The sequence below is a fragment of the Microtus pennsylvanicus genome, chromosome 21 (assembly GCF_037038515.1).
Source record: "Microtus pennsylvanicus isolate mMicPen1 chromosome 21, mMicPen1.hap1, whole genome shotgun sequence".
Classification (NCBI taxonomy): Eukaryota; Metazoa; Chordata; class Mammalia; order Rodentia; family Cricetidae; genus Microtus; species Microtus pennsylvanicus.
This window is the reverse complement of record NC_134599.1, coordinates 18,170,080-18,196,897: the sequence shown is the minus strand read 5'-3', so window position 1 is coordinate 18,196,897 and position 26,818 is coordinate 18,170,080. Positions and strand designations below refer to the sequence as shown.

The window sequence follows — 26,818 nt, the reverse complement described above, 5'->3', positions numbered from 1 at the left end:
TACAGAGGACTGTGGGGACGGCCACCATCCAGGTTTACAGAGGACTGTGGGGACGGCCACCGTCCAGGTTTACCGACGAGAAAACTGACACTCAGCAGTTACATAACCTGCTCAATGTCACACAGCTAGAAGTAGAAAGACTAAGATATGTGCTCAGATATATATATATTTGAGAGGCCAGATCAACTCAGTTTCCAAAGGCTGGGGATGAGAACACCACGTGGCTCTCCCGGGACCTATGAAACGCTGCACTTGAGAGCTGGAAGGTGGCCCTGAAGCTGCCTCTCACACTGGCTCCCACTCTCAGCCCCAGCCCCATTTCTGCTCTCTCCTCCTTGCTTTCCAGAATGCAGCAGCTCACGGATGGGCAGAGAAGACTTCAACACCTAGCTTCACACTGCTTTCTGTTAGGTGATGCATATTGTAAAAACGAAGGCCTCCCGAAGTTGGAACACGTGAGGAAAAATTATTATTTTTAAGGTGGCAAGAATAAATATTTAATTAGACACTTGGACATTAAATTTTGCCTGGCCTTGCAACATCTCAGACAATAAAAGAAGCCTTTGTCTACAGGGATAATTAGAGACTACTAAATTATTTTTATTAAAGCCCTTTGTACTATTAAACGTGACAGATGCAGCGGTGTGGTGGTGCAGCGTAGCCCGAGTCTGGAAACGCTCCTGACTCAGACACAGAGAGCCGCCAACGCCACTCACACACTGTACACAGGGGACAGTTTTCACATACTTTCTACACTAGTTGAGTCACCTTGGGGCAAATCACTTCTTAGTGTCTCATGCCAAAACATGGAGATAAGAACATTATGACATCTTTGGTCCTGTCATTTCTAACATGCTACAAGGAGAGGAACATATGTCTGGCACCCTCACAAATATACCTACAAATGAACTGGAGCACGTGCTTCTTGTAAAATGAATATATGAAAAACACCTATATTTTCTACTCAACTTCTGGAAAACGCTACTTGCTTATTATATTCAGGGCTAATTCATAAGATGTTTGCTTCCAGCTGTTTGCTAAATTTCTGGAGAGTACTATATTATTGCCCTGAGTTGGACTCCCATCTGGGAACTTTGGTTTGTTCAATATCTACTAGCAAGCATTCGGGAGGCAGAGGCAGGTGGATCTTGGTGAGTTTGAGGCCAGCCTGGTCCACTGAGTGAGTTCCAGGACAGTCAAAGACACACAGAGAAACCTTGTCTCGAAAAACAAAACCAAAACAAAACAAAACAATACACTACTAGCATACCTAAGTCAGGTTAATCATCTAAGCCCACAAGGAGCATGGGCTTGAAGACACCTATTTTGACAATGAACGCACTCAGGTGGGGCAGTCCTGGCATCTTCACAAAAAACAAAACACCATTCTAACTCAAAGACACACAAATATCTCCTTCAAGGCTTGATAACTCCTGCTTCTGAAACTAGGATGTAGCTCAGAATCTACACACACACACACACACACACACACACACACACACACACACACACACTTTACCTAAAAGCTGTTGGTAAATTACAGGCTTGTCTCAAGATCAAGGAAATACACTCCTATAAAACCATTTAACATCCGTCACACAGCTTTAGGTCTGACTTGGTCTAAATCATGCCCCGCTCCCTGATCTTAACAATCACCTTCAATAGCAGTTGGAGAGGTGTGTGAAAAAGGTCTCAGCCATGTTTCTTAAGAGGATCAGTTTATAAAGCATCCAGTCATTATCTCATAAAACACTGCTAGGATTTCAAAGGCAAATCAACCCGTATAAAAGCCACACTGATGTTCTATCCCGTAGCAGACTGCAAAGGGAACACCGCACTTCACACTCCCCTCATCGCTTTATCCTTGACACATTTCCTTGCTTAATTCACCCCCATCCACCCCAGTAATAACACTGATTCCCAAAATACACTCAGTCCAGGAAGCACAGCTCTCCAGCACAGCTGTCTCCGCCTGCCCTCCTCGGGTATTTAGGCAAGCTATGCGACACAGAGGGACCACAAGAAGGAATGTAACTCCCAGGCCCCAGAGTTCCCACTGCACCACAGGCAGGTGCGTCCCGCCAAACCCCAGACTGGCATCCGAGACAGAACACACGCCACTGTTGGATGCCACTGTTGGATGGGGGCCGTCATTTTCCTCAACTCCACCTCTGTGCTTAAAACTAGAGCGACAGCCGGGTTTGCTGCTGCAAATGAATCTGATGGGCATGGGGGCAGGGAGTGGCCCTGAGGAGGCTGCCAATAGGCCATGAGTGAGCAGGCCCGGGAGCAAAACCCTTGTTTCCAACTCCTGAAACACCTGATGAGTGGGTCTTTCGCCCTGGGTTTTAGTAGACCATGCCCTTTGTAGCCTGGAGTTAAAAAAAAAAAGAAAGAAAAGACAAGAAAAAGAAAAAAGAAAAGAAATCCAAAGCCTTTTATTCATTAGAACTGCCTTACAGTTACACGCCTTTTCTAACACTACACTGAAATCTGGGAGGGAATGAAAAGAGGCTGGCAATGAGGTACACACAATAGTTAGGAGCCCTCGAGTTGAGGCATGTCTATGAGGAACTTTCTGGCTACCAGCACAAAAACCGAACTTCAGCTGAGTTTCTTGCTGGAAAAAAAAAAAAAGAAAAATAGCTTGGGACTCTATTTCAACACTAGGTATGGCAAGATGGGCAAGTGGGTGGGTGGCAAAGGCAACCCTGGGAATCCTAGGAGTCATGGGCCTCCACTGAGACTCAGAGCTGCAGGAGGCTGGAATACGGGTCTCCCAGCAACTCATGAGGACTCACGACCGCCCCTCCTCCCAACTCTGCTCACGCCGCCGTCAAAACCCACTATTGCCTGCTTGGTTACTTCACCAATTTTACACGTATCGGAAATCAAGTCCTGCCCAAACCCCTCACACAGCAAGCATTTGCTGTAGGTACTACAGGCTGGTCTTCACATATACTTCACATATACCAAGGATGTAATGTGACTCTAAAAACGCACCGGAAGCACATGAGCTTAAACTCCCAAACCAACCATGCCCCCCTCCCTTCGCTTCCCTGTGGCCAGGGCAGTGGCTCAGCGCACTAGAAGGCCACCATGCACGAGCCCCGTGCACCCAACAGTAGCTGATCACACAGTAGCCTGTCCCCTCTTAGCAAAAAGCTATTCCGAAAGCCGCGCCGGCTCTCTGCAGCTACTCAGAACTATCCAGACCTGCTTTCCTAAACCAAATCCGTCAGGAGAGGGTCAGGAGTGGGTCAGAAGAGGGTAGGTGAGTTGGTTCCTAGGGTCCCAAGGTTTGGACAGATACAATGCCCCCCCTCCCCCAAGTCTCCACTGCCTGTCTCACTTGTCACTCTTTTTCTGGAATGTCACTTGGGGAAACTAGAGGCCGGGAGACGTCAGGCCCCGGAGTAAAGAGAAGGGACAAGGGACAAGGGCAGGCAGGAGGGAGTTTGGGAGAAAATACAAGGCCACGGGCAAAGGTGCCACAGCGCCACATCCAGAGGGGAAGAACCCCGAGGTTCGGAGGGACGGAGAAAGGAAGGAGGGCAGGGTAGAAGGAGTGGCTGGGGAGGCCTGGCCCTGGAGGCCACCGAGGGCCGGAGACCGGTGGAATGGGACACGGGTGGGAGTGGGGGTGGAGGCCGGCGGAGATGGGGAGCCCGGTTCCCCTCCCCCAGCCCGGCCCGGGCCTCCCGCTGACTCAGCCCCACGGCGACCGTGGCCTCGGCCCCGACTCACAGTGCGCGAGGCGGCTCCGGTGGAGGCGGCAGGGGAGGGGACGGGCGGCGGGGACGCTGCGACAGAGGCTGCGGCTCCGGCCGGAGGCTCCGGGGCGGAGGGTCCTAGCAGAGGCCGCCGCGGTCTCCGGCTTCAACGCACAGAGACTGCGGGGGTAAGAGAGCAGTGCGCAGGCGCGATGCGGCCGCCGCTGTCAGCCCGAGCGGGGCGGGGCCAGAGCACCCGCCGTTTCCACGGCAACCGGGCGGCGAGAGGCGGACAACCCCTACCTCTAACTCGTCCTGGCAACGGCGGCGGGAGGTGCGGGAGACGAGAACAATCGCTCTAGATCGCCATAGCAACGAGGACAAGAAACCGCCAGGAAAACGTACGACAGTACCGAGGGAACGCTCTTACCTTGTCACCATGGCAACTGGGAACAGCCCCTTCCTTTTTCCTTAGCAACAGGGTAACAATTCCTCCACCCTGTCTAGTCAAAGGAACAAACCTTTACTTCTGATTCCGTAGTGGCGGGATGATGGGTTCTTTCTTACCGCTTCAGCAAAGGCAAAAGAAGAGTCTATTTCTTCTCTTTCGCTGATATTGGAGGAGTGAAGCCGGTTGTAATGGCCTTTCTTGCTTTCTGCCTTCCAATTGCAGTCTGTTACTCTAATCTTCAATGGCGTGTAGTTTTCCACTCCCTCAGCCAAGCATCCCTTTTAGCCTCCCGCGAGGAAACCTGCACCTTTACCCCGAAGTCGAGCTAACAGAATGGCATTTATACACATATCCGAGGGTTTGTTTATTTGCCGTTGTTGTTTGAGACAGGTCCTCCCAGCCTGGTAAATTACAGGCTCACACCTATGATTCTAGAACTTGGGAGGTGGAGGCAGGAGGGTTGCCAAAAGTTCAAAGTCATTCCTAGGCTACTGAGCGATATCCTTTCTCAACAACAAAAAAACAAAAACAAAAGACAGGGGCTCTTTTCTGTAGCCTGGTGGCCTTGACCTTACCATCTCTGATCAGCTATCCCTTGAGTGTCCACCAGCCATGTAGTCCTCTTCCAGTGCACTTGACAACAGCTCTTGTTCCTTCCCCTGGCCCCCACGCCAGTGTGTATTCTTCTCTTCACAACTAGATCCTTCATTGACATACCCATTCATGTTGCCAAATTCCTTGTTTCAAGTCTGCTCTGATGGACAGCCTAGGTTTTGGAAGCATCTTCCTCCCAATGCCTGCAGTCCCTTGACTCACACTGTTCTCTTCAGGTTTGTTATGCCCAGCTTCAATGAGATGTCGTTCATTGGCTTGTCTCCCCATCTCTTCCACACCCAGCCCTGACTCCCATGGATGCCTTGTGGTAACCCCTGAACCCACCTCACACACACTTCCTTTGTGACACACATCTGACAGTAACATCCTTTGTTTACGCTTCTGTCTCCCCCGTCAGACGACGTGTCCTGGTGGGCAGGAATTCTGTCTTATTCATCAGCCTCCTCTGCATCTCGCACAGAGTGTGACACACAGAAGAGTGTGTATGTCATTGGCTCACGCGAAGACAAAGGCTTCATTTTCCCTCACTTTCTCTGGCCCCACTCCCTCAGACTCTCAGTCCACATCTTCCTCATTGTCTATGCACATATTTTGTAGACTACGGATGGTACTATTTTAGCTAGCCCACACCCTTACCTTTTGATCTTGCTGCCAAGGCTCTCGTCATCTACTAACCAAGACTCTGGTGTTTTCTATATCCCGAATCCTCACCTTTTGCAGTCTTCCCTTCTACAGTCACAGGCATTTCTCGTGAGGTGTATGTCCATACTGGCTGAAGACATCCTCCTCCCCTCCTTGACTTCAGTCACCCTCTCTATGAACACAGGACTATTCTCATCACACCCCTTTGGTGAACATCAATGAATTCTTCTGGACATGTTGACACACCAGAGATGTTATATTCTCTCTGAGTGACTTAAAAGTCGCTTTCGAGGTCTAATTTTCTCCTATAAATCTCCGTTTCTTGCTCTCATGAATACCGCCCAAGGACTACTGATGTCAAAGCACCCCAAACAGGTCTGTTTTCTCAGGGAAAAGAGGAGGTAGAGGAGAGTAAGGAGAAAACAAAATAAAACTACAAAACCTGGCATGTAGTGAACCAGTCCTTCATCCCCCTTCCCATCTAAAGGAACTTTCAGGAAATCTGTCAAATACTTCCCACTAGAAATGCAGGTACCAGTTTACATTTGCCCCTGGCCGCAGAACTGGAAACCCGACGTGGTTCCCGACTGCACCTACAAGGTGTCTGGATACTAGGAAAGCGAGGGTGAGATTTCAGGCCCAGAGCACTTTGCTTCCTTGTGAAGTTCTAGCGCAGCCCTGTGTTTGCAGGTGCAGACCTGAGTGGTGCAGACAGCCTGAGTAATCCCGAGATGAAAGGTTCTAAGTCAGCAGCTCTCATCACACGGGAGGCAAGAGGAGCTATAGCACACTCTACTTACCCCGTCTCCCAGAGTCTCCCCACCTTAACACTTGAAGGTTTGCTTGTTTGTTTTTACATAGTGAATCGCCATAACTTCTATGGTGTAAACAATCATTTCATTATCTTAATTTCTGTGGGCTGGGAGTTTAGGGCAATCTCCTTTGGATGGCTCTAGTGTCATTGCAGTCAAATGGTGGCTGGGGCTTAAACATTAGGGGCTTCCTGGATGACCTCCTGCCTTCATGGTATCTTCTAGATTTTTGGCTTTCCTACCATCTTGTAGCTTCAGGGCAATTGGGCTATTCACGTGGTAGTTGAAGGTTCCAAGAGTAGATGTTCCAATGCACAGAAAAATGAAATCCCTTTTTATAACCTAGCTTCAAAATCCTATACTTGAGTCATGTCCTGTTGATTTAAAAAATAAAAACAGGGCTGGAGAGGTGGCTCAGAGGTTAAGAGCACTGGCTTCTGGCTGCTCTTTCAGTGGTCCTGAGTTCAATTCCTAGCAACCACATGGTGACTCACAACCATCTGTAAAGAGGTCTGGTGCCCTCTTCTAGTGAGTAGGCATATATGCAGACATAACAATATATATAATAAATAAATCTTAAAAAATCTTGACTAATAAACTATGAATTTATATGACATTAAAAAATAAAAACAAACAAACAAAGAAACCAAAAACACAATTGCAAGGTGGGGAGCATAGATCTCATGTTTCAGTGGAAGAAAGATCAAAGTCATATAACAAAGTATGCAACAATTTTTTTCGTATGTGTTTGTGTAAGTGTGTGTGTCTGTGTGTAAGGCTGAGGTCAATATCAGTATCTGATTGCTTCCTCCCTCCCTCACTCTGTCCATCCCTCCCTCTCTCCTTCCCTCCCTCCCTCCCTAATTATTTGAGACAGGGTCTCACTATATAGCCCTGACTAGCCTAGAACTTATTATGTACAGAGAGCTAAATGCCTCTGCTCCCCAATGCTGGGATTAAAGGTTTGAACCACCACATCCAGCTTCTACCTTAGTTTTTGAGGCAGGATCTCTCACTGGCCCCACTGGAGCTCACTGATTTTCTAAACTAATTGTCAATAAGCTTCAAGGACCCATGTCTCCACCATCCCCAGCACTGGAATTACAGACTCATGCCATCATGCCCAGCTTTTACTTGGGTATTAGAGATCAAACCCGGATCCCCATGCTTGTGTGGCAGGCATTTATGAACTGAAGTCCAATACATTTATATGAATGGGAGCTATGTTGATGCTACTAGCGTGGGAAGTGTCATTTGTCACATCTGGACATCTGTTTACAAAACTCACCCATCTCTTCCCTCAAGACCTTCAAGTCTCATTCCAGCAGCCCAACGACAGATCTCATCATCTGAATCAGGTCCCAGTGTGTATATGGCTCCTCTGGCCCTGTATTCTGGTTACAATCCTGGGTACCAGTCCATCCATCAGTTTTTGGATGAAGTCAAAAACCTCATAGCCTGCATCTTACATAGTCAACATACAGTGGTAGTCTAGACGTGGGATCATTGACACAGACAGCCTCATTTCAAAGAGGAAGGAAGGCGAAGGTGTAGATCACAGTTACTGATCTACAGTGACTGAAATTCACCGACACACTACCAGTTCAGTATTGCCATTGCTCCATTTACTTACACAGATGTGGATATAGATTTTTTTTTTTGCCCAGTGGGTTATAATTCTTTCCTAAGATTTTGTGTGTGGAGGGGGGGTGCGGGAGAACAACCTTGGGAATTGTTCTCTTGGCCTGGTTCACATTTTTCAAATTAAAAGCAGGATGTTTCTCTGAGCTAAAACTTGACACACAGGCTAGGCTGGCCAGCGGCACAGGGATCCACCCGTCTTTGCCTTTTCAGCACGGGGGTTGTACGTGAGAACCACCACATTTGGTTTTGTGGTTATTTTGTTTTAATGTGGGTTCTGGTTATGGAATTCAGGTCCTTGTCTTACTGGTCAAGCACTTTCCTGATCTCTTCAGCCCAGATAACTTATCTTGATGCTCAATTTATGACAGATACATCCTTTATTTGTCTATTTAGGGTTTTTTTTTTTTTTGAGACAGAGTTTCTCTGTGTAGCCCTGGCTGTCCTGGAACTCACTTTGTAGACCAGGCTGGCCTTGAGCTCACAGATCCCCTGCTGCCTCTGCCTCCCAAGTGCTGGGATTAAAGGCATGTGCCACTACTGCCCGGCTTTACTTATTTTGGAATAAAGTTGTAAGTAGCCTGATTAAACTCCCTATGCAGTTGAAGCTGGCCTTGAATTCTTGATGTTCCTGCCTCTGCCTCCCGAATGCTGGCCTAGAGGCCTGTGTCACATAGGCTGTCCTCAGTGCAAAGGCCGAATGATAATGACAATGTATGTTCATATAACATTTTACTGATCCTTTCGCCCATTAGTGAACCCTTTGCTTGGACCCACCTTTGGGCTAGTGTGTTGTATGCTACTGTAAGCATGGGCACACAAATATCTCTTTGAGACCTTGTTTTAAATTCCTTGGGGGTATATACTCAGAAGTGGAATTGTTGAAACACAGGGTAGTTCTGTTTTTAGAGGAGACATTTGTCATTTTCTGCTTTTTGATATTGTCATAATGTCTATGAGCTGGAATCACATTGTAATTTGGTTTTGCCTTTAACTTTGAGACTATTTTGTATTCTACTGGCTACTTGTTCATTGTGGATGGGGCGGAGAAATGTCTTCTAGAATTCTTTTTCCCATCTTTGTTGTTGTTGTTTGTTTTTTGAGACAAGGTTTCTCTGTGCAACAGTCCTGATTGTTCTGGAGCTTGCTTTGTAGACCAGGCTGGCCTCAAACTCACTGAGATCGTCCTGCTTCTGCCTCCCGTGCTGGGACTAAAGGCGTGAGCCACCACTGAGTTGTCTCTCTTTCCCATTTTTAAATTGTGATTATTTTTTCCCTGGTGTTTAGTATTCAGAATGTTTTCTGGGAATTGATCTCTTATCAGATATGTAAATTGCAAATAATTTCTCTCATTCTATGGTTTCCTTTTCACTCTGTTGATAGTGTTTTTCTTTCTTTCTTTCTTTTTTTAATATTTATTTATTATGTATACAGTATTCTGTCTGTGTATATGCCTGCAGGCCAGAAGAGGGCACCAGACCCCATTACAGATGGTTGTGAGCCACCATGTGGTTACTGGGAATTGAACTCAGGACCTTTGGAAGAGCACACAATGCTCTTAACCTCTGAGCCGTCTCTCCACCCCCGATAGTGTTTTTCTTAACGCACCCATTTTTTTAAAAAATGATCATGGGGCTGGGCGATGGTGGCGCACGCCTTTAATCCCAGCACTCGGGAGGCAGAGGCAGGTGGATCTCTGTGAGTTCGAGACCAGCGTGGTCTACAGAGCTAGTTCCAGGACAGGCTCCAAAGCCACAGAGAAACCCTGTCTCGAAAAACCAAAAAAAAAAAAAAAATGATCATGGGCCAGGCGGTGGTGGCGCACACCTTTAATCCCAGGACTCGAAGCCGGGCGGTGGTGGCGCATGCCTTTAATCCCAGCACTCGGGAGGCAGAGGCAGGCGGATCTCTGTGAGTTTGAGACCAGCCTGGTCTACAAGAGCTAGTTCCAGGACAGGCTCCAAAACCATAGAGAAACCCTGTCTCGAAAAACCAAAAAAAAAAAAAATCCCAGGACTCGGGAGGCAGAGGCAGGCGGATCTCTGTGAGTTCGAGACCAGCCTGGTCTACAAGAGCTAGTTCCAGGACAGGCTCCAAAACCATAGAGAAACCCTGTCTCGAAAAACCAAAAAAAAAAAAATCAAATCCCAGGACTCGGGAGGCAGAGGCAGGCGGATCTCTGTGAGTTCGAGACCAACCTGGTCTACAGAGCTAGTTCCAGGACAGGCTCCAAAAACCACAGAGAAACCCTGTCTCGAAAAACCAAAAAAAAAAAAAATCATGGAATACAATGTGTTCATGTTTTCTTTCATTGCCCATTTGCTCTCTCGTGACATTTTTGACATTTCTTTTTTCATTCTACCTTGTCCCATAATGTCTCCCAAACACTGGGTGGTCTCCCTAGTTCCCATCACCCCCACTCATCAGAAGAACCCTTGTAAACATCTTGTAAAACTGAAACTCTACCCTCTCCAACAGTAAGTCCCCCTGTTTTAGAGTCCTGTCTGCTTCCTCCTCTCCATACACATTCCCTAAATGACCTCATCGTGTCCCGTGACTTCTGTACTTGGGGGACTCCATCTTTTTGGTTCTCCCAAGTCTTAGACTTTCTAGGCAGCCCTGACATAAAAAGCTCAGTATGCTTAAGCGAAATATAATTTCCCTCCCACCCACCGATACCCATCCTAGTCCTAATGTTGTTGACGGGGTCCAAAAACCTGGGCACGATCCTAACCCACCCCTTCTCCAACCCCCAGGACGATTTTCTATTATAGTCAGTTCTACTTCTGAAATGTCGCTCACATCTGTTTGTTATCTCCTTTATCTCTCTCACCAGGACCATCTCTGACCTCGGAGTGGCATTATCTCACACCTATCCTCTCTGTCAGTATCTCCATTTCTTATCCACCCTCAACACCATTGCTTGGGGCTCTTTCCACAAGCTAAAGCCTTTCACAGAGCCCTAGCTTTAAATCCCCAGAGCTTTCCCTCACAAACTGACCTGTGGGAAATTCATATAATTACTTAGGATGGAAGAGCTATAGAATAGCGCTTTCTCCGGGTTTTTGTTTTGTCTAGAAAGTAAGAACAACAATATCTTTTTGTTTGTTTTTGAGATAGGGATTCTCTGTGCAGCTCTGGCTGTCCTGGAACTCTCTCTGTAGACCAGGATGACCTCGAACTCAGAGGGATCCACCTGCCTCTGCCTCCCGAGTGCTGGGATCAAAGGCGTTCACCACCACCTGCTGGCTAATAATATCTTTTACATTGAAACGACACATGGAGTAGAGTGCAAAACAACATGATTTTGAAGGCTTTTAAGGAAATCTGGGGTCTCCGCTAAGATGTTCTTCATACGATATTGTCCCGTCTTTAGGGGTACTTTAATGATGAAGTTTGGGAGGCACTTTCTTTCTTTTTTGGGGGGGCGGGGGGGTTTTGAGACAGGGTTTCTCTGTGGTTTTGGAGCCTGTCCTGGAACTAGCTCTTGTAGACCAGGCTGGTCTTGAACTCACAGAGATCTGCTTGCCTCTGCCTCCTGAGTACTGGGATTAAAGGCGTGCGCCACCACCGCCCGGCTGGGAGGCACTTTCTTAAAGATAAAAAGTTCAGGCTCCTTCATACAGTAGACACACGACTTGATCCCTAGCAACCGGTTTACTTCCTCTCCACTCTTCTTACTGCTCAACACATACAAAAACAACTACTTTAGTTTAACATGTCAGTCTTGTTTTATTTATTGGAGATTGGTTTTGAGTGAGACAACCTTTATTTTTATTTATTTATTTGTTTGTTTGTTTGTTTTATGAGTAGCCCTGGCTGTTCTGGAACTCACTCTGTAGACCAGGCTGCTCTCGAACTCACAGAGATCCGCCTGCCTCTGCCTGCTGAGTGAGACAACTCTTAAGAGTTGTCCAGACCTGAGAAAAACTGCTATGGCATCTCATTCATGTGTTGACTGCACCACCTTAGGCTCCTCTGGGCGTGTCCAGGACCAAGCAAAGAAACTGGCTGTTTTTCCTTGAGCCTTTCCCAGTGGCCTGTTGCTTAAGCTGAGGTAGTCACTGGTGAGTTTAAAGCGCCATCTGGAGGTCTTTCTGGGTAGAACTATGGCTCGAGTCTCCCACTCAACCTGGAAAGGCCCTTGGGAGAGCAGGAGGTCCGACTAGGAGCAGAAGTGGATGGGACAAGGGAAGATACATCTTTCTGTCAGCTCCTGCTCTAACCAAGGCTGAAGGCATGCCAAAGGAGATTAATACCAAGGGCTTTCCTCTCCCAGAAGCCTCTGCTTCTCCAGTTGATCTCAACATCTTCCAAGGCACAAAAAGATTCTCTCTCTCTCTCTCTCTCTCTCTCTCTCTCTCTCTCTCTCTCTCTCTCTCTCTCTATGTGGGGGGGGGAGGAGAGCCTCACTTGACATATAAATTTTCAGAGTCCACTGAAATTAAATGTGTGCTTTCCCTATCATATGTAGGGATCTGATACTAAGTCAAAGCCATAAAGATTTATCACTATGCTTTTTCCTAAAAGTTTTATAATTTTAGCTCTTAGATTTAAATATTTTATCCATTTTGGCTGAGTTTTGCGTATTGTAAGGCAAAATTCCAATCTCAATTCTTTTGCATGTGGATATCCAGTTGTCTGAGCACAATTTATGGAGAATACTGTTTTTCTCTGCTGAGTGTCTTGATACTGCTACTGAAGTTTTTAGGGTCAGAGCCTGGACCCTGGCAGCTCTAACAAGCAAGGCCAAGCCACCAACAGGTGGGTAATAGTAACGAGCAGAGAAAGACTTATTCAGTGCATTCATACTGAGAAGAACAAGTAAGGAGGCCCAGTGGTGCTCTAAGTCCACATCTGGAGTTCTGACATGAGGTTTAAATAGCGGGCACATGGTGCACATCACTGGGTATTTCTAGTTAAGATGTGGTCCCGCCCATCACTGAGGCATCATGGACTTCTGCTGGCTCTCAGTCTGTCGTGATCCATCAGCGTACTGTGCAGTCTTGTTCCGGGAGACGAGCTCCCCTCTGACTGGTGTCAAGGTCTCAGGATTTCGTTCCCTAGAATGGGACTCCTGGGAAATGCCAATTCCTTTAGAGCTCATTGTCTCAGTAATCAACAGTTGAGGGGATGTGTGTCTTTAGGATATCTTCACTCCTGCCATGTTGGGTGTGTGCTTGCTGTGGTCTGAGTGTACCTCGCAAAGGCTGTTGTGTTGGAAGCTCAGTCCTCAGTGTGGCAAGGTTGATGTGGAAGAATAAAGGCCTTTGAAAGGCATTTAGGTCACTGGGGGCTCCATCTTTACGGGTGGGTTAATGACAGACAATTTCACCAGTTCCTTTAAGATTTTCCTTAGTTTACTCTTCCAAATCCTTTGTGGTTTCAAATAAATTTCAAAACCAGACATCTTTTTAAAGATGGAATTCTGATGGGTATTATACAGAATCTGAGGATCCATTTTCAGAATATGACAAACAAAAAAACCCAAAAACAAAACAAAACAAAGTCTATAAATGCGATGGTTAGGGAATCAAGATGGCCATGTCACCTCTGCATTTAGTCTATAAAGTGATGGTTCTGGAATCAATATGGCCATATCACCTCTGCATTTAGAACCCCATTAGGATCTGCATGCAGAGCCTTCTGTTCCCTGAAGCACTTCAGTGGTCAAGCAGAACCTCGTACAATATGGCTCCTGATCTTGGTGGCAGAGGATTAACAGGTAGAGTCATGGGAAAGAACATGCTAAGACCCCTTGGGGTTCTGCTTCTGACTGCTACTGGGATGCTATGGTCCAGGGCTGTACACGATGATTTTTGAATAGAATGTCTTGCCATACAGTTGTACCATAAATTTAGCTTTGCCTCCTTTTTTTCCTTTTCTTTCTTTTTCTTTTTTGTTTTTGCTTTTTCAAGACAGGGTTTCTCTGTAGCTTTGGAGCCTGTCCTGGAACTAGCTCTTGTAGACCAAGCTGGCCTTGAACTTACAGAGATCCACCTGCCTCTGCCTCCCAAGAGCTGGGATTAAAGGTGTGTGGCACCACCATCTGGCTGTTCCTCCTTCTTAAATTTCCTCATGCAGTTTTCTAAAGCAATGATCTCATATTATCACTAAGCTAGAATAGAGTTTTCTCCAGCTTAGTGCTGTTGATATTTTGGGCTGGACAATTCCTTATTGTGATGGCTGCCCTGAGTACCTCCTGAGTAGGATGCTCAGCAGTGTCCTGGAGTGGTATCCCCAATATCCCAGTAGGTCCCAGACCCCTAAGTTGTAACAGCCAAAAGAATGTCCAAATATCACCTACTCGTATCTCCTGGAGGACAAAACTGGCCCTGGCTGGGAGGCACTGGGCTAAATGAGCAACTTCAGTCCAAGGGTCCAGAAGGAAGCCCCACTTCGCCCACACCAGGTGAACAAATATGACCTCCAAAGTATTGGCTTTGCCCAGTGACTGGAATTGGGATACTCGTTCTCATGACCATGACGCCAGATGAACATGCTGTATATGAAGAACAGGATTACAAACGGAAGGCGCAGCCTTCTCTCATCGCCTGTGGTACCATTTCTGGGAGTTTCATGGCCACAGTGCAGCCATTAAGGAGGAATTACAAAGCCTTCCGAAGGAAGACACTACCAGGCCACATGGCGGATGGTTTGCTCACCTGCTGAACACCAAATAAACATCAGCAGCCCCCACATAGCAACTCATCCTACTATACCCATGATGGCCTGGAAGATCCTCTTGTGGGCACCAGGAATTCCTTCAGATGATCCACTGCCATCGGAGCAGGGCCATAAGGCATTGCCACTGAAGGATCTTGTCCTTGAGACTCAAAACACACCTGGTCCTCTTGGGAGTTGTTTCCAGTAGCTTTGGTTCCCTCAGGAATGAAGGGTCAAAGCCTTTCCTGAGAAGTCTGTTAGTGAAGTTAACCCCTCAGGTGCCTTGGAATGTGGCCTGGTGCTGCTGCTGGGGGCCGACCAGAAGGGAGAAACTCCAGGGTCATCCATCCGCCAAACTCAGGCCAGTTTACAGTGACGAACTCCAGCAACAAGAGAGACACCAAAGCACACAGAGGGGCCTGTGACAGTTTTCAGTTCGGTGACCTTGGATTTGCAGAGAGTGTCTTCTCAGAGGGACTTGGAAGGCTTTAATTGCTATAACCAGTTGTCATTCAATGTCCAATGAGAAAGATGCACAGAAATTCTCGTCTCAAAAGGATCACTTTCTTCTAATAAAAAAAAATGAACATCTTGCATTTCAAGGAAAATGTCCAATGCATCCGTGTGAGTAGCCAGGAAACAATGCTCAGACAGGATGCTGACGACACTCTAAAGGTGAACACAGAGAAGAGCAAGGTGTTTTTAAAGCAAACTTTTTTTTTTTTGCTTATAAATTTGTTTTTATTTATTTATTTATTAAAGATTTCTGTCTCTTCCCCGCCGCCGCCTCCCATTTCCCTCCCCCTCCCCCAATTAAGTCTCCCCCCAGCCCAAAAAGCAATCAGGGTTCCCTGTCCTGTGGGAAGTCCAAGGAACCCCCACCTCCATCCAGGTCTAGTAAGTTGAGCATCCAACCTGCCTAGGCTCCCACAAAGCCAGTGCGTGCAGTAGGATCAGAAACCCATTGCCATTGTTCTTGAGTTCTCAGTAGTCCTCATTGTCCGCTATGTTCAGAGAGTCCGGTTTTATCCCAGGCTTTTCCAGACCCAGGCCAGCTGGCCTTGGTGAGTTCCCAATAGAACATCCCCATTGTTTCAGTGTGTGGGTGCACCCCTCGCGGTCCTGAGTTCCATGCTCGTGCTCTCTCTCCTTCTGCTCCTGATTTGGACCTTGAGATTTCAGTCCTGTGCTCCAATTTGGGTCTCTGTCTCTGTCTCCTTTCATCGCTTGCTGAAGGTTAATATTTAGGAGGATGCCTATATGTTTTTCTTTGGGTTCTTCTTATTTAGCTTCTCTAGGATCACTAATTATAAGCTCAATGTCCTTGGTTTATGGCTAGAAACCAAATATGAGTGAGTACATCCCATGTTCCTCTTTTTGGGTCTGGCTTACCTCACTCAGGATAGTGTTTTCTATTTCCATCCATTTGTATGCAAAATTCATGAAGTCCTTGTTTTTTATTGCTGAGTAGTACTCTAATATGTATAAATTCCATACTTTCTTCATCCATTCTTCCATTGAAGGGCATCTAGGTTGTTTCCAGGTTCTGGCTATCACAAACAATGCTGCTATGAACATTGTAGAGCATATACTTTTGTTGTAAGATAAGGCCTCTCTTGGGTATATTCCCAAGAGTGGTATTGCTGGGTCCAAGGGTAAGTTGATCCCGAATTTCCTGAGAAACCGCCATACTGCCTTCCAAAGTGGATGCACAAGTTTGCATTCCCACCAGCAATGGATGAGTGTACCCCTTTCTCCACAACCTCTCCAACAAAGGCTATCATTGGTATTTTTGATTTTAGCCATTCTGACAGGTGTAAGATGGTATCTTAAAGTTGTCTTGATTTGCATTTCCCTGATCGCTATAAAGCAAACTTTTAACAATGTATTAAGTTCGTTGGCAGTGTTGTGGGAAAGCTTCTTATGGCCAGGTGTAGTGGTGTGTGTCTTTAATTCCCCTGGGTTCAAGGCCAGGCTGGTCTACATGGTTCCAGATCTGTTTGGGCTACATAGTGAAATTCTGTCTCAAAAAGTAAAATAAAATAAAAAAGTCTTTTTTAAAAAAATCATTTAGTACCGGTATCATACTGTTTGTTCTTCAGACCCAGGGTTTCCTTGAGCCTCTTCCACAGTTCCTAATGTCACTTGTGCCTGCATGAGTCAACCTATAATCCCAAGTTAAGAAATCTCTGTGATGGCTGCACAGCTGCTGACTGGAGTCACTCCAAATCGTAGATTCTCTTGGCTGAGCCCGATTTTCCAGTCCAAACCTGTGGTCCTTTCCCAACTGTACACGTATTAAGGTGTACGGGGTCTTCCCAAGTCTGTATCTGCACACGCCTCCCTCGTGCCTTGCAAACAGTCGATGACACGGGACAGTCCCTGTGCCTCTGCCTGCCTTTGCCCCCTGAGTGCTAGGACCAAAGGCTGCGTCTTCCCAGCCCCACATATTTACTATAGTTTGGGGGGCAGTTAGGTAACCGACTATGCGCCCCAGTGTGCTATGCAGATTTTCACCACGATCTAGAATTTCTTCATTAGAGTTGCGTCTTTGAGGGTTAAGAAATTGGCACAAGGTGTCCCACAGTACTAAAATGAATGGTACACCCACTCTTTGAGACTGGATCTGCTTATGTGTGACCCAGGCTGGCCTCACACTCATGATCCACCTGCCTCAACAGTCCAAGTACTGCAATGACAGCCACTCATTTCAGTGTGGGTTTAACCAGAGTCCTCCCAACACCCAAGGAGTTTGGAGGTCCCAGGGCCAGACTCAAAGGTGGGGAGGGTCTAGAAAGCTAGTAAGCAGGCAAAGGCCCTTCAAACACACATTGGGGCCTTGGGATGACTTTGTCATGTCTTTATGGGAATACAGTCCATCTACTCCTGCTGAACGGAATGGGGTTGTAGGCTTCCAAATGGTAGCCAGGAGAACAAGTGTCATCGGTTGGGTGGGGGCGTCTAGATCCCTTCTTTCTGTTTCTAATATCTCCTTAAATTTTTTTTTCTTAGTTCAGATAACGTGCCAACCGTCCCAGGAAATCTGGTCGAATGTTTGCTTTTGCACCATCAGAAATCCTGGGCTCTTGGGAGAGGGATGACCCTTAAAAACAAATGTTTATTTTTAAACTTTTTATTTTTACATTTCCAGACCTTGCCCGGACCTCCCAGTGAGCTGCCACTGGATCAGAGTGATGGAGCAAAGCTGTTCTCCTAGCAACGGAAGCACCACATAACCGCTGTAGAGGTGGCTTTCTGCCAGGCCACTTCTTGAATAAACACAACAGAGGCCAAGTGAGAAGTAGCTACAGTTTAATACAAACCTGCACCAGAACACAACGTGTTGGGCTGTTTGGTTTTTGCCTCAAACGGTGGCCAAAGCATAGGACTATGTGTCATCGTGGGATTGACACGATCTTAGCACCATGACATTACAGAGGAGTGAGGAAGTCCCTTGGGTGCTGGGGTGCTACTGACAGCTCCATTCTGACCCCAGGCTGTGTGCTTGCTGCCTCAGCAGCTGGAGGGGGTTTGGCTTCCATGTGGTTCTGTGGTTTCTGGGTCAGTATAAGAGATGCCCTTATCACGGCATTGGCTTGACAAGAGGCCTACTGTGGGCTCCTAGCACTACATACACGCACACACACACACAGTAGCACAATTTTTGGGTGTGTTAACCCCACAAACCTAGAGAGCAGCTAAGGCAAGAACAACAGTATTTATTCAGCAAGTACAAGACCAGTTTGAGAGCTGCATTCGGTGCAACCAGAGACCCTTTTTGTTCCAGCCAGCAGCCACTGGGCCTGGGATGGGGCTGGCTGGAGCTCTGATGGGGGCAGGGAGTGGACACGGGGGTGGGGGTGTGTGATGGTTTGTTTGGCTCCTCGAGCCTCCTGATTCACACCCAGAAGCTCCTGGGTGAGCACAGTCTATGGAAGGGTGGATTTGGGTGTACTCAAGGGTGGGGGTGGATGAAGTGGAAGGCCTACAGCGGCCCCTTGAACACGTACTCTCTCACCACGCCAGGTCATGCACTTCTCAGGTGGAGGCACTCAGGTAAAGCTTTCCTGGCCCAAGCAAGGTGCCCTGCCTCGCTGGTCCTACCATCCCTCGGATCTTTGGCATCTGCCCAGGGCCCATGACCAAGCAAGGGCAAAAATAGACAAAGATGATATATAGCTAGGTGTGGTAGCTCGTGCCTGGAATTCCAGGGCTTGGGAAACTGAGGCAGGATGCTCTGAGTTCAAGGCCAGGCTACATAGGCAAGACTTTGTCTCAAAAAGAAGAGGAGGAGGAGCAGGAGGCGGAGGAAGGAATAGAAGGAGAAAAAGGAGGAGAGAGAGGCTAGGACTGTACCAGGGATCAGTATCACTGCTTTTGCTACCCATGAGGCTTTTCCAGCGTCATTGCCTACTGTTCCCATGGCTTCCTCAGCTCTCCGGGTTATCATTTCAGCTCCAAAATGAGGACAATGAAGATGAGGATGCAACTAAAGCCACACACAAGTTCCCAACACTTTTCTAGTCCAGGCTCAAACCGAGAGTATACAGCAGTCTGCTCACAATAAAGATAATGAAGATCGACGTGTGCAAAGCGAGGCAGAATGCGTCTTTCTCCCCAGGGAGAAAGCATTCGTTCTATCTAGTGGAACTCCTGGGGGGCCCGGTATCAGTCCACAGCTGCTTTCCACGTCTAGGTTAGACCAGCCAAGGCCATAAGGTCAGTCATGGACACTTCTGGAGCCAGCCAGCCTTAACTTTTGGGGCCTCGGGTTATTTTTTTTTAAATCTGTAAGACGGGAGAGAGTGGTAAGCATCCCACCATAAGGAGGAGCGAGAGCAGATGCATGGAAGTATTTTGGTGGACCCAAAGCAGTACAAACTGCAGGGGTGAGTACCAAGATCTCTGAGGCCTCTGGCAGGTTTGGGGAGCTCAAGCCCAAGTGAGATCGTTTCCCAAGGAGGGGGAGGGAGGGATGATGAGGCCTATCAATGGCAGACAGGGCGGGTCATTTCTCAGATTGGGTAGCCACCCATGAGAACCCCCAAAGAGCTTCTGAGGCAGGGCGGGCCTAACCAGCAGCCAACAAGAGCGTGGTGTTGAGTGCAGGACCCCATAGCACTTGGGCAGTGGAGCCGATTCTCCGGCTAGGGCTTGCATGTTGAAGCCCCCCGCCTGGTGGCTGGCTGGCTGGCCAACCGTCTCCTACTCCCCCTCTCTCAGCAGGCATGAGGCCTCTTGCTAGTCACACAGGAGGAGTAGCGAGGCCTTGTCCAGCAGGGGCAACTTATAGGAAGATGTGTAGGGGGTGTGAGGGTATGGACATGGGGGTTAGTGCTGGGAGTGACCAGGAGAATCGATGAGAGAGGGGCCGCCTTGTTGTTTGAAGGTTTCCAAGGTCAGCATCCAGGACATTTGAATGTAGAAAAAGTAAGATGGGGGTGGTAAGAGGTAGGGGTGTGGGACAGGGGAGGCATGGTCTAGGGTTGCTTCTTGTAGCAGGACCCTGGGTTGGGGGAAAGGGGCTGGGGGACAGCCTGTCCCCACCGCTGCCCTGGACTGTCTGGTTGGTGGTGACTGCAGCATCTCCTAAGAACCAAATCTACTCCCGATTCTATGCTACGCTAGTGACACGAAGCACCGTTATTGTCCACAGGGTGCACAAACAAGTCAAACCAAACCACTGCGCAAACCAAACGTGCAAAACAAAACCATTTACACGCGCCTGGCACCAGCCCCATGCCCACCCAGCTACCCATCTGGAGTCTGGGGCTCCCAGAGGGTGTGGGTAGGGAGTGGAAAGAGGCCGGCAAAGGGCACAGGGTGTCCCAACCACAGCCACAACCAGGGTGTCCTGACTGTACCTACACAGGGGTGAGTCAGTAAAGATGGGACATCTCGGGCATGGCTGAGAAGCTAACACCTGTCTGACTTGGGAAATGTCACCATAGTACCTAAGGGATGAGGGGGGAAGGCCCTTACTTATAACACATATCTGCTAAAGTGCTCTGGACGCCTGTCTGGGTGGGCAGCAGGGCAGGGCACTCAAGTCCGGGGCCTTCCCAGAGCCTGCACTGGTGGTTGTCGTGAGAGGAGGGGCGGGGCCAGGCGCTATGCATTTGGGTGCTGTGCATAGTGTGGCCGCTGGGGCCCAGAGAAACCCCAGGGCCGAGGAAGGAAGGAGGGAGCAGAGCAGGAGGGACAGCTCAAAGTGCCTTGTTAGGGGTGGGTCAAAGCCCCGTGAAACACGTTCAGACAAGGGGAGGGCTCTCTGCTTCCTGGAGCCCCCACCAGCAGAGCGCTGCCCTGCCCAGCCTCTCCCACCCCCTGCAGCTGTGGCCGGAAGGTGTGCAGGCGGGTGGCGGTGGAGCATCCTCACTTGAGGGGGCTGGTCAGAGCCTTTACCAAATACCGCTCGACCTGCCTCCAGGGGGCGCAAGGATCCGAGCTGAGGCCCGCTTTGGAACGTGATCATCGATCTGAGAACCTGCGGGGAAAGAAGCCGGAAAAGTCAACCACGCATAAGCTCTCTGGGTTAGCAGACTCCCTGTCACCACTGAGGCTCAGACCTCTCCCGCCCCTCAAGGGAATGCTGTCCACCTCTTTTAGGGCAGGTCTGGGGCTGTGTATTGGTATGTGCATGTGCCTGAGGAGGTGCTGGATTTCCCTGGAGCTGGAATTTGCTGGTAGTTGAGTGCTGGGAAACTGGGAACTCAACACAGGTCTGCTGGATGAGCAGTACCCGCTCCTAACTGCTGAACTATCTCTCCAGCCTCATGCCTGCCTTTTCAACATGGTTTCTTGGAATTGAACTCAGGTCCTCGCGCTTGCAAGGCAAATGCTTTACTGATGGAGCCACTCCCCGAGTCCCAGGTATTCAGTCATTTAACCCTCATGACTATTCCATTATCTGGACGAGAAACCTCGGGCTCAGGGTATCACATTTTACAGCAGTAGGGGTGTGAACCCAGGTTTTCCTGACTCGGAGCTACTTTAGGAGCTTCTCCACTCACTCACACGGACAGCAATATTTGTGCTGTTAGACCAAGGGATCAGCCAGCGGTCACACAGACCTTCACACACAGGTCTTGGTTGATGTGGGATTCCCCTCTATATGTTGTGAATAGGTTATATTTCCATTGGTTAATAAAGACGCTGATTTGGCCAATAGCCAGGCAGAACAGAGCCAAGGGGGTGGGGAATCCAAACAGACACAGGGAGAAGGGCGGAGTCAGGGAGCAGCCGCTGGAGAAGCAAGATGTGAGGTTAAGAAGTCACAAGCCTCGTGGTAAAATGAAGAATAATAGAAATAGGTTCATTTAAGTCGTAAGATCTAGTTAATAATAAGCTTGAGCTAATAGGTCAAACAGTTTGTAATTAATACGAAGCCTCTGAGTGCTTATCCGGGAACTGGCGGGCAGGAAAGAAACCTCCAGTTACACTCAGTGAATAGACCAGACACTGAAACAGGAAACTGGTAACTATTTTGGAAAATGAATGACCCATACTCCAAAGGCCCTGCCTCTGGAAATCTAAGACTCAGAAAGACGGGTCTAGGGCCCCAGAGATCACAGTGGGGCACTATTCTGTGATCCCCACCTCCAACAGATTAAGACTTGGGGCTGGAAGAGAGATGACAGGCAACTTGATGTCTACTTTGTCCGAAGGAGCCACTGTCCAGTCATGGCTCTTGGACTGGGGCAGAAGAGGCAACCGACCAGTGAGGCCCCAGAGGCTCAGGGTCTTACCACTTCATGTGGGGTCAGTTGTTGTAGGCTGTGGTGTGCTTGGGAGACCCTGAGAAGCCACACATCCCACACCGACAAAGCTTCAGTATGTTCGGACAGTGCATAAGAAACAGCACCTAGCATTCATGTCCCACTGTTTGTGGCAGTGAGTAGCCCTTTGAGAGTGTGTTTTTGGAGGTCACCTCCCCACAGGCCACTAGCACTTCCTGTGGGAACCACAGGTTCCTGGCATAAGCTGCTCTTCTAAGAGCACAAAGCTGAGCACCTGGGGACAGCCCCTGTCCTCATGGCTCTACAAAGGACCTACAGGCTGCAGTTTACTGCCCAGGCCTCTCTCCTGCCTGCCTGCACCTGCCAGCACCTTCCACATCCTCGTCCTTACCGGAAAGGCTGAAGCTGGATTCATGAAGGTCCCGCATGCCCCCGTGCCTGGTGACTGGCCGTGTGGGAGTGTCCGCCAGTGGCGTTCCCATCTCTTTTTTCCCAGGGTGGACAACAACAGCGACGTCCCCTAGGTAGGGAGTGCGGTCCACTGCCCTTACTTTTAAGGTCTGGTGAAGAGAAAAGACAGGAATGTCAAGGCCAAGCACACAGCTGCAACCTCCTCCACTGACAGCTGCAACCTCCTCCACCGACACCTGCTAGGACCCACAGGACCCAAGACGCACGGGCGACAGGCTTCTAGTTTCTGTAGTTCCAAGTGCTGAAGTAATGCTTTCCTAGCTTCTACGTAGGATGAGCGTATGCATGCACGCATAAATGTGCGTGTGCAGAAAGTGCCTCAGTCTCTGCCCTCTGCTTGGGTGGGATCCTTCCAGGGGAGTTTTCCAGAAAGACAGCTGAGGAACTCCTCCACAGTGAACATCCTGGCAGTGTCCTGACAAGGCCAGGCTCCCAACAGGCACACCTTTCAGCATGGTCTGACAACCCAGAGAAAACTTGGGCTAGATAGAGTTGGTGTAGCCATGGGATATTGCCGGAAGCAATACTAAATAAAGGGTTATAAATAAATCAGGCCACCAAGGCTCCGGCCTCAGCTCTGTCACTTAGAGCTGTCCTGGCCTAGGTCCGTGATGGTGACTCACTATATTAAAAGTACCACGGTGACAGGGAGGAAGTGTGTTGGAGGACGTGCAGGTGGCCAAGGGAGCAGCAGCAATAGCGGCAGAGATGGGAGCACTGTATCCTTTGGGAGGGAGCCTCAATTGCGCTTTTGCATGCTGCCTGCCCAGTCTAATTGAGAGAAACGACAGGCATAGGGGATTTCTGTGCTTGCACAAGGCATCCTGGGCATTAGCAAGAGGGGCCAGGAACAGAGCAATCAGCCTGTGTATGGGAGGAGCTCACTGGCCACAGACACACCCACCAGCCTCCCTCCCTCTCTGCTGTTTACATTTTGTCTACTGAGACTGCAGAGGTGGCGCAGAGGTTTAAAGTGTGTGCTGCTCCTGCAGAGGCCCTGAGTTCAATTCTCATAATCACCAGCAACTCTAGCTCCAGGGGCATCTGAGCCCTCTGGCGTCCATGGGTACCCTTCCTCACCTGTGTATACATACATACACATACAAACCACACATTAATAATAGCAATAAAATAATAGATCTATGCAAAATGGGATGTGGAAACCAGAATTTTCCAACTCCACTATCCCTTTTGTCTCTGCCACATAGGGTCCTGGACAGATGGTGACAGACAGCATCCAGAGGAAATGCTGTGTTAGGGCTTGTCTGAATGGAATTCTCTAGGAGACGGGACTTGGCTGGCAGAAGCAGGTCACTGGGGTCACTCTGAAGCCTACCAGCCGGCCTCTGGTTCTGACTTCCGGCTTCTTCCCTTCCTGCTGCACACGAACCATCAGCCACTGCACCAGTGGTTCCCAGCCTACCTAGTGCTGCGACCCCTTTTTACATTTTTTAATATTTTATTTAAATAACATTTTCACTTATTTAACATACTGACTGCAGTCTCCCATCCCCTTTCCACCTATTCTCCTCTTCTTCCCCTCCTCCTCCATCTCCACTTCAGAAAGGGGCAGGCCTCCCCTCAGACGCTCAAGGGGAGGCAGGACTGAGCTCCTCCCCTGTGTCAAGGCTGGATAAGGGGAGCAGCATGGGGAGCAGGTTCCCAAAAGCCAATTGCTGTGACCCTTTAATACAGTTCCTTATGTTGTGGTGTGACTCCCGACTAGAAAATTATTTAATTGCTACTTCATAACTGTAATTTTCCTACTGTTATGAATTGTAATGTCAGTATCTGATACATGGCCCCTGTGGGGGTCGCGGCCCACAGGTTGAGAACCACCGTTTCACACACTCCCATTATCATGAACCTGTACCAGGTCACATTAAAGCTTCTGAAATCATGAGCTCAGTTAACCTTTTCCTCTCTTAAGGCATTCAAGTCACACTGATGCAGAAGTAACCTAGAACACGACAGTATCTGAGAGTCAATGGAGAAAAGTGAACCAACAGGGGCCTTGACCTCGTCCCACCCCATCTTACCTTCTCTCTCTGCACCAGCTTCTTATAGACAATGTCTGGGAAAGACCGCAGGGGACAGAACTTGCCAGTGCCCTCTGCGCACATGAAGACGCCATTCTCATACACGACGCGTCCCCGGCTGATGGTGACCAGCGGCACGCCATGGCAGCGCATGTTTTCATACAAATTGAAGTCTCCACCCTGCACCTGGGTGCTGGCTGAGATGGTCCTGGTGGGAGATGAGGGGGGAACAAGATCTGAGTACCGGTAAAGAGAGTACAGCTTGATGCCACGAGATGCTGCCCGCTAGGAAGGAATGGTACCCAGAGCTGTCTGATGGGGCTTAATTCCACCCCTCGCAATTCTTTCTTTATTATGTATACAGTGTTCTGTCTGCATGTCTACCTGCAGGCCAGAAGAGGGCACCAGATCCCATTACAGAGGGTTGTGAGCCACCATGCGGTTGCTGGGAATTGAACTCAGGACCTCTGGAAGAACAGTCAGTGCTCTTAACCTCTGAGCCATCTCTCCAGCCCTCCCCTCACAATTCTTGTGTTGAAATCTTTACCCCTAGCATCTAAGAATGGAGACAAATTTGGACACAGAGCCTTTAGAGAATTAATGCAAAAAAAAAAATTAAGGCTTTTGTACGTAAAAAGTGTAGGCCACGCCTCTAATCCCAGCACTTAGGAAGCAGAGACAGGTGGATCTCTGTGAGCTTGAGGCCTGCCTGGTCTACAGAATGAGTTTCAGGGCAGGCTCCAAAGCTACACAGAAAAATTCTGTCTCCAAAAAAACCCAAAAACTAGTGTGTGTTTTTCCCATCTGTCTGGTCCCTTAGAAGCAGGGACAGAGACACTGGACATGGGTGTACAAAGGAATAGGTATACATGAGCAAGGGAGGCGGACAGTCACATGGGAGGCAAGTCACCGTCACATTCCTCTACCCTGGAAATGCTGCAAAGGTCATTCGCCTTTGCCGTTCTGGAATAAAGTCCCCCCAGGCCCAGGAGACTAGCGGCAAGCTTTACTTTGTGGCTTCTGGGTCCCACACCACCACGTCGGCATCGGCTCCAGGGATGATGCGGCCCTTGCGAGGATACAGGTTGAGAATCTTGGCTGCGTTGGAACTGGTGACAGCTACGAAGCGGTTCTCATCCATCTTTCCTCCAACCTGGAATGTGGCAAATGTGTCAGATCAGCCTGGATCTGGACGTATGGCTTCTTCCTTCCCAGGCACTTGCTAATCAGCCTGTGGTCTTTTAGTTCAGAGGGCCACAGCTGTGGTCCTAAGGCAAACGGTGCTATAGGCACGGTCCCAATTCGAGGCACTGGGCAGAGCTTGAGACCCTGCTTGCCCCTTCATCCCTCACTCAGCCACGCTGGTGACTTGTGCCAAAGGCTGCCTGCCTGGAGCAAATGCACCCCCTAGATAAGGTCCACACATGTGCCCACTTGGGATGACTAAGGAGCTTCCCTTCGTGTGCAAAAGCTTATGTCTCCTTGTTTGCTGGTATTGTCCCAAGGCCCACATAGGACGCCTGAAACTACAGAGACCTGAGCCCGATTCAGAGTAGGCTTACTTCATATACATGCTCACCTACAACTAAGTTAACTCAAAAGTTAGGCACCACAGGAAGCTAACAAAAACTAATAGAATAATTTAACAATACACTGTAACAAAAATTATTTAATACTTACAGTACGGGATGTGGTAGCTCATGTCAGTAATTTTAGTTCTGGGAAAGCTAAGGTAGGACTCTTGTGAGTTTAAGGCCAGTCTGGATTACAAAATGAGTTCCAGACCATCCTGGGGTACAGTGTAAAACCCTTTCAACAAACAACTTCCGCAAACTATGAGTTATTTTTAGAATTTCGCACTGTTTTGTGGACTGTGGACCACCTGAAACTGGAGATGGCTGGGAGAGGCTGAAGTGTATTCTGGGTTCTGAAAGAGCTGCCTGCTCTGCCGCAGACAGCCGTGTCTCTCTCCTCCAGGGACAATGCCCCGAGCTAAGTCGCAGCTCGGCCCTGAGCAGGAGGCTGTTTT

At 48.6% G+C, this 26,818-nt stretch overlaps 2 protein-coding genes across 4 annotated transcripts in view; both read right to left on the bottom strand.

Annotated features, from left to right (window-relative positions):
- The window catches only part of Mapre3 (microtubule associated protein RP/EB family member 3), a 50,347-nt gene extending 46,423 nt beyond the window's left edge, over nt 1-3,924 (bottom strand). The window contains exon 1 of one of the 2 annotated variants that reach the window (XM_075955145.1): nt 3,748-3,924. The gene's annotated coding sequence lies outside the window, so the exon portion shown is untranslated. The remainder of the gene's footprint in view (nt 1-3,747) is intronic. The other variant, XM_075955144.1, reaches the window with a different exon arrangement.
- Nucleotides 3,925-17,835: 13,911 nt separating this feature from the next.
- Dpysl5 (dihydropyrimidinase like 5) overlaps nt 17,836-26,818 on the bottom strand; it is an 81,978-nt gene continuing 72,995 nt past the window's right edge. The window contains exons 10-14 of one of the 2 annotated variants that reach the window (XM_075955354.1): nt 25,800-25,942; nt 24,790-24,997; nt 22,671-22,839; nt 20,920-21,027; nt 17,836-19,232 (exon numbers count right to left, since the gene is read on the bottom strand). In XM_075955354.1, coding sequence (XP_075811469.1) covers nt 20,942-21,027; nt 22,671-22,839; nt 24,790-24,997; nt 25,800-25,942 — 606 coding nt within the window. In that variant the 3' untranslated portion in view covers nt 17,836-19,232; nt 20,920-20,941. Of the gene's footprint in view, nt 21,028-22,670; nt 22,840-24,789; nt 24,998-25,799; nt 25,943-26,818 lie in introns of both variants that reach the window. The other variant, XM_075955353.1, reaches the window with a different exon arrangement.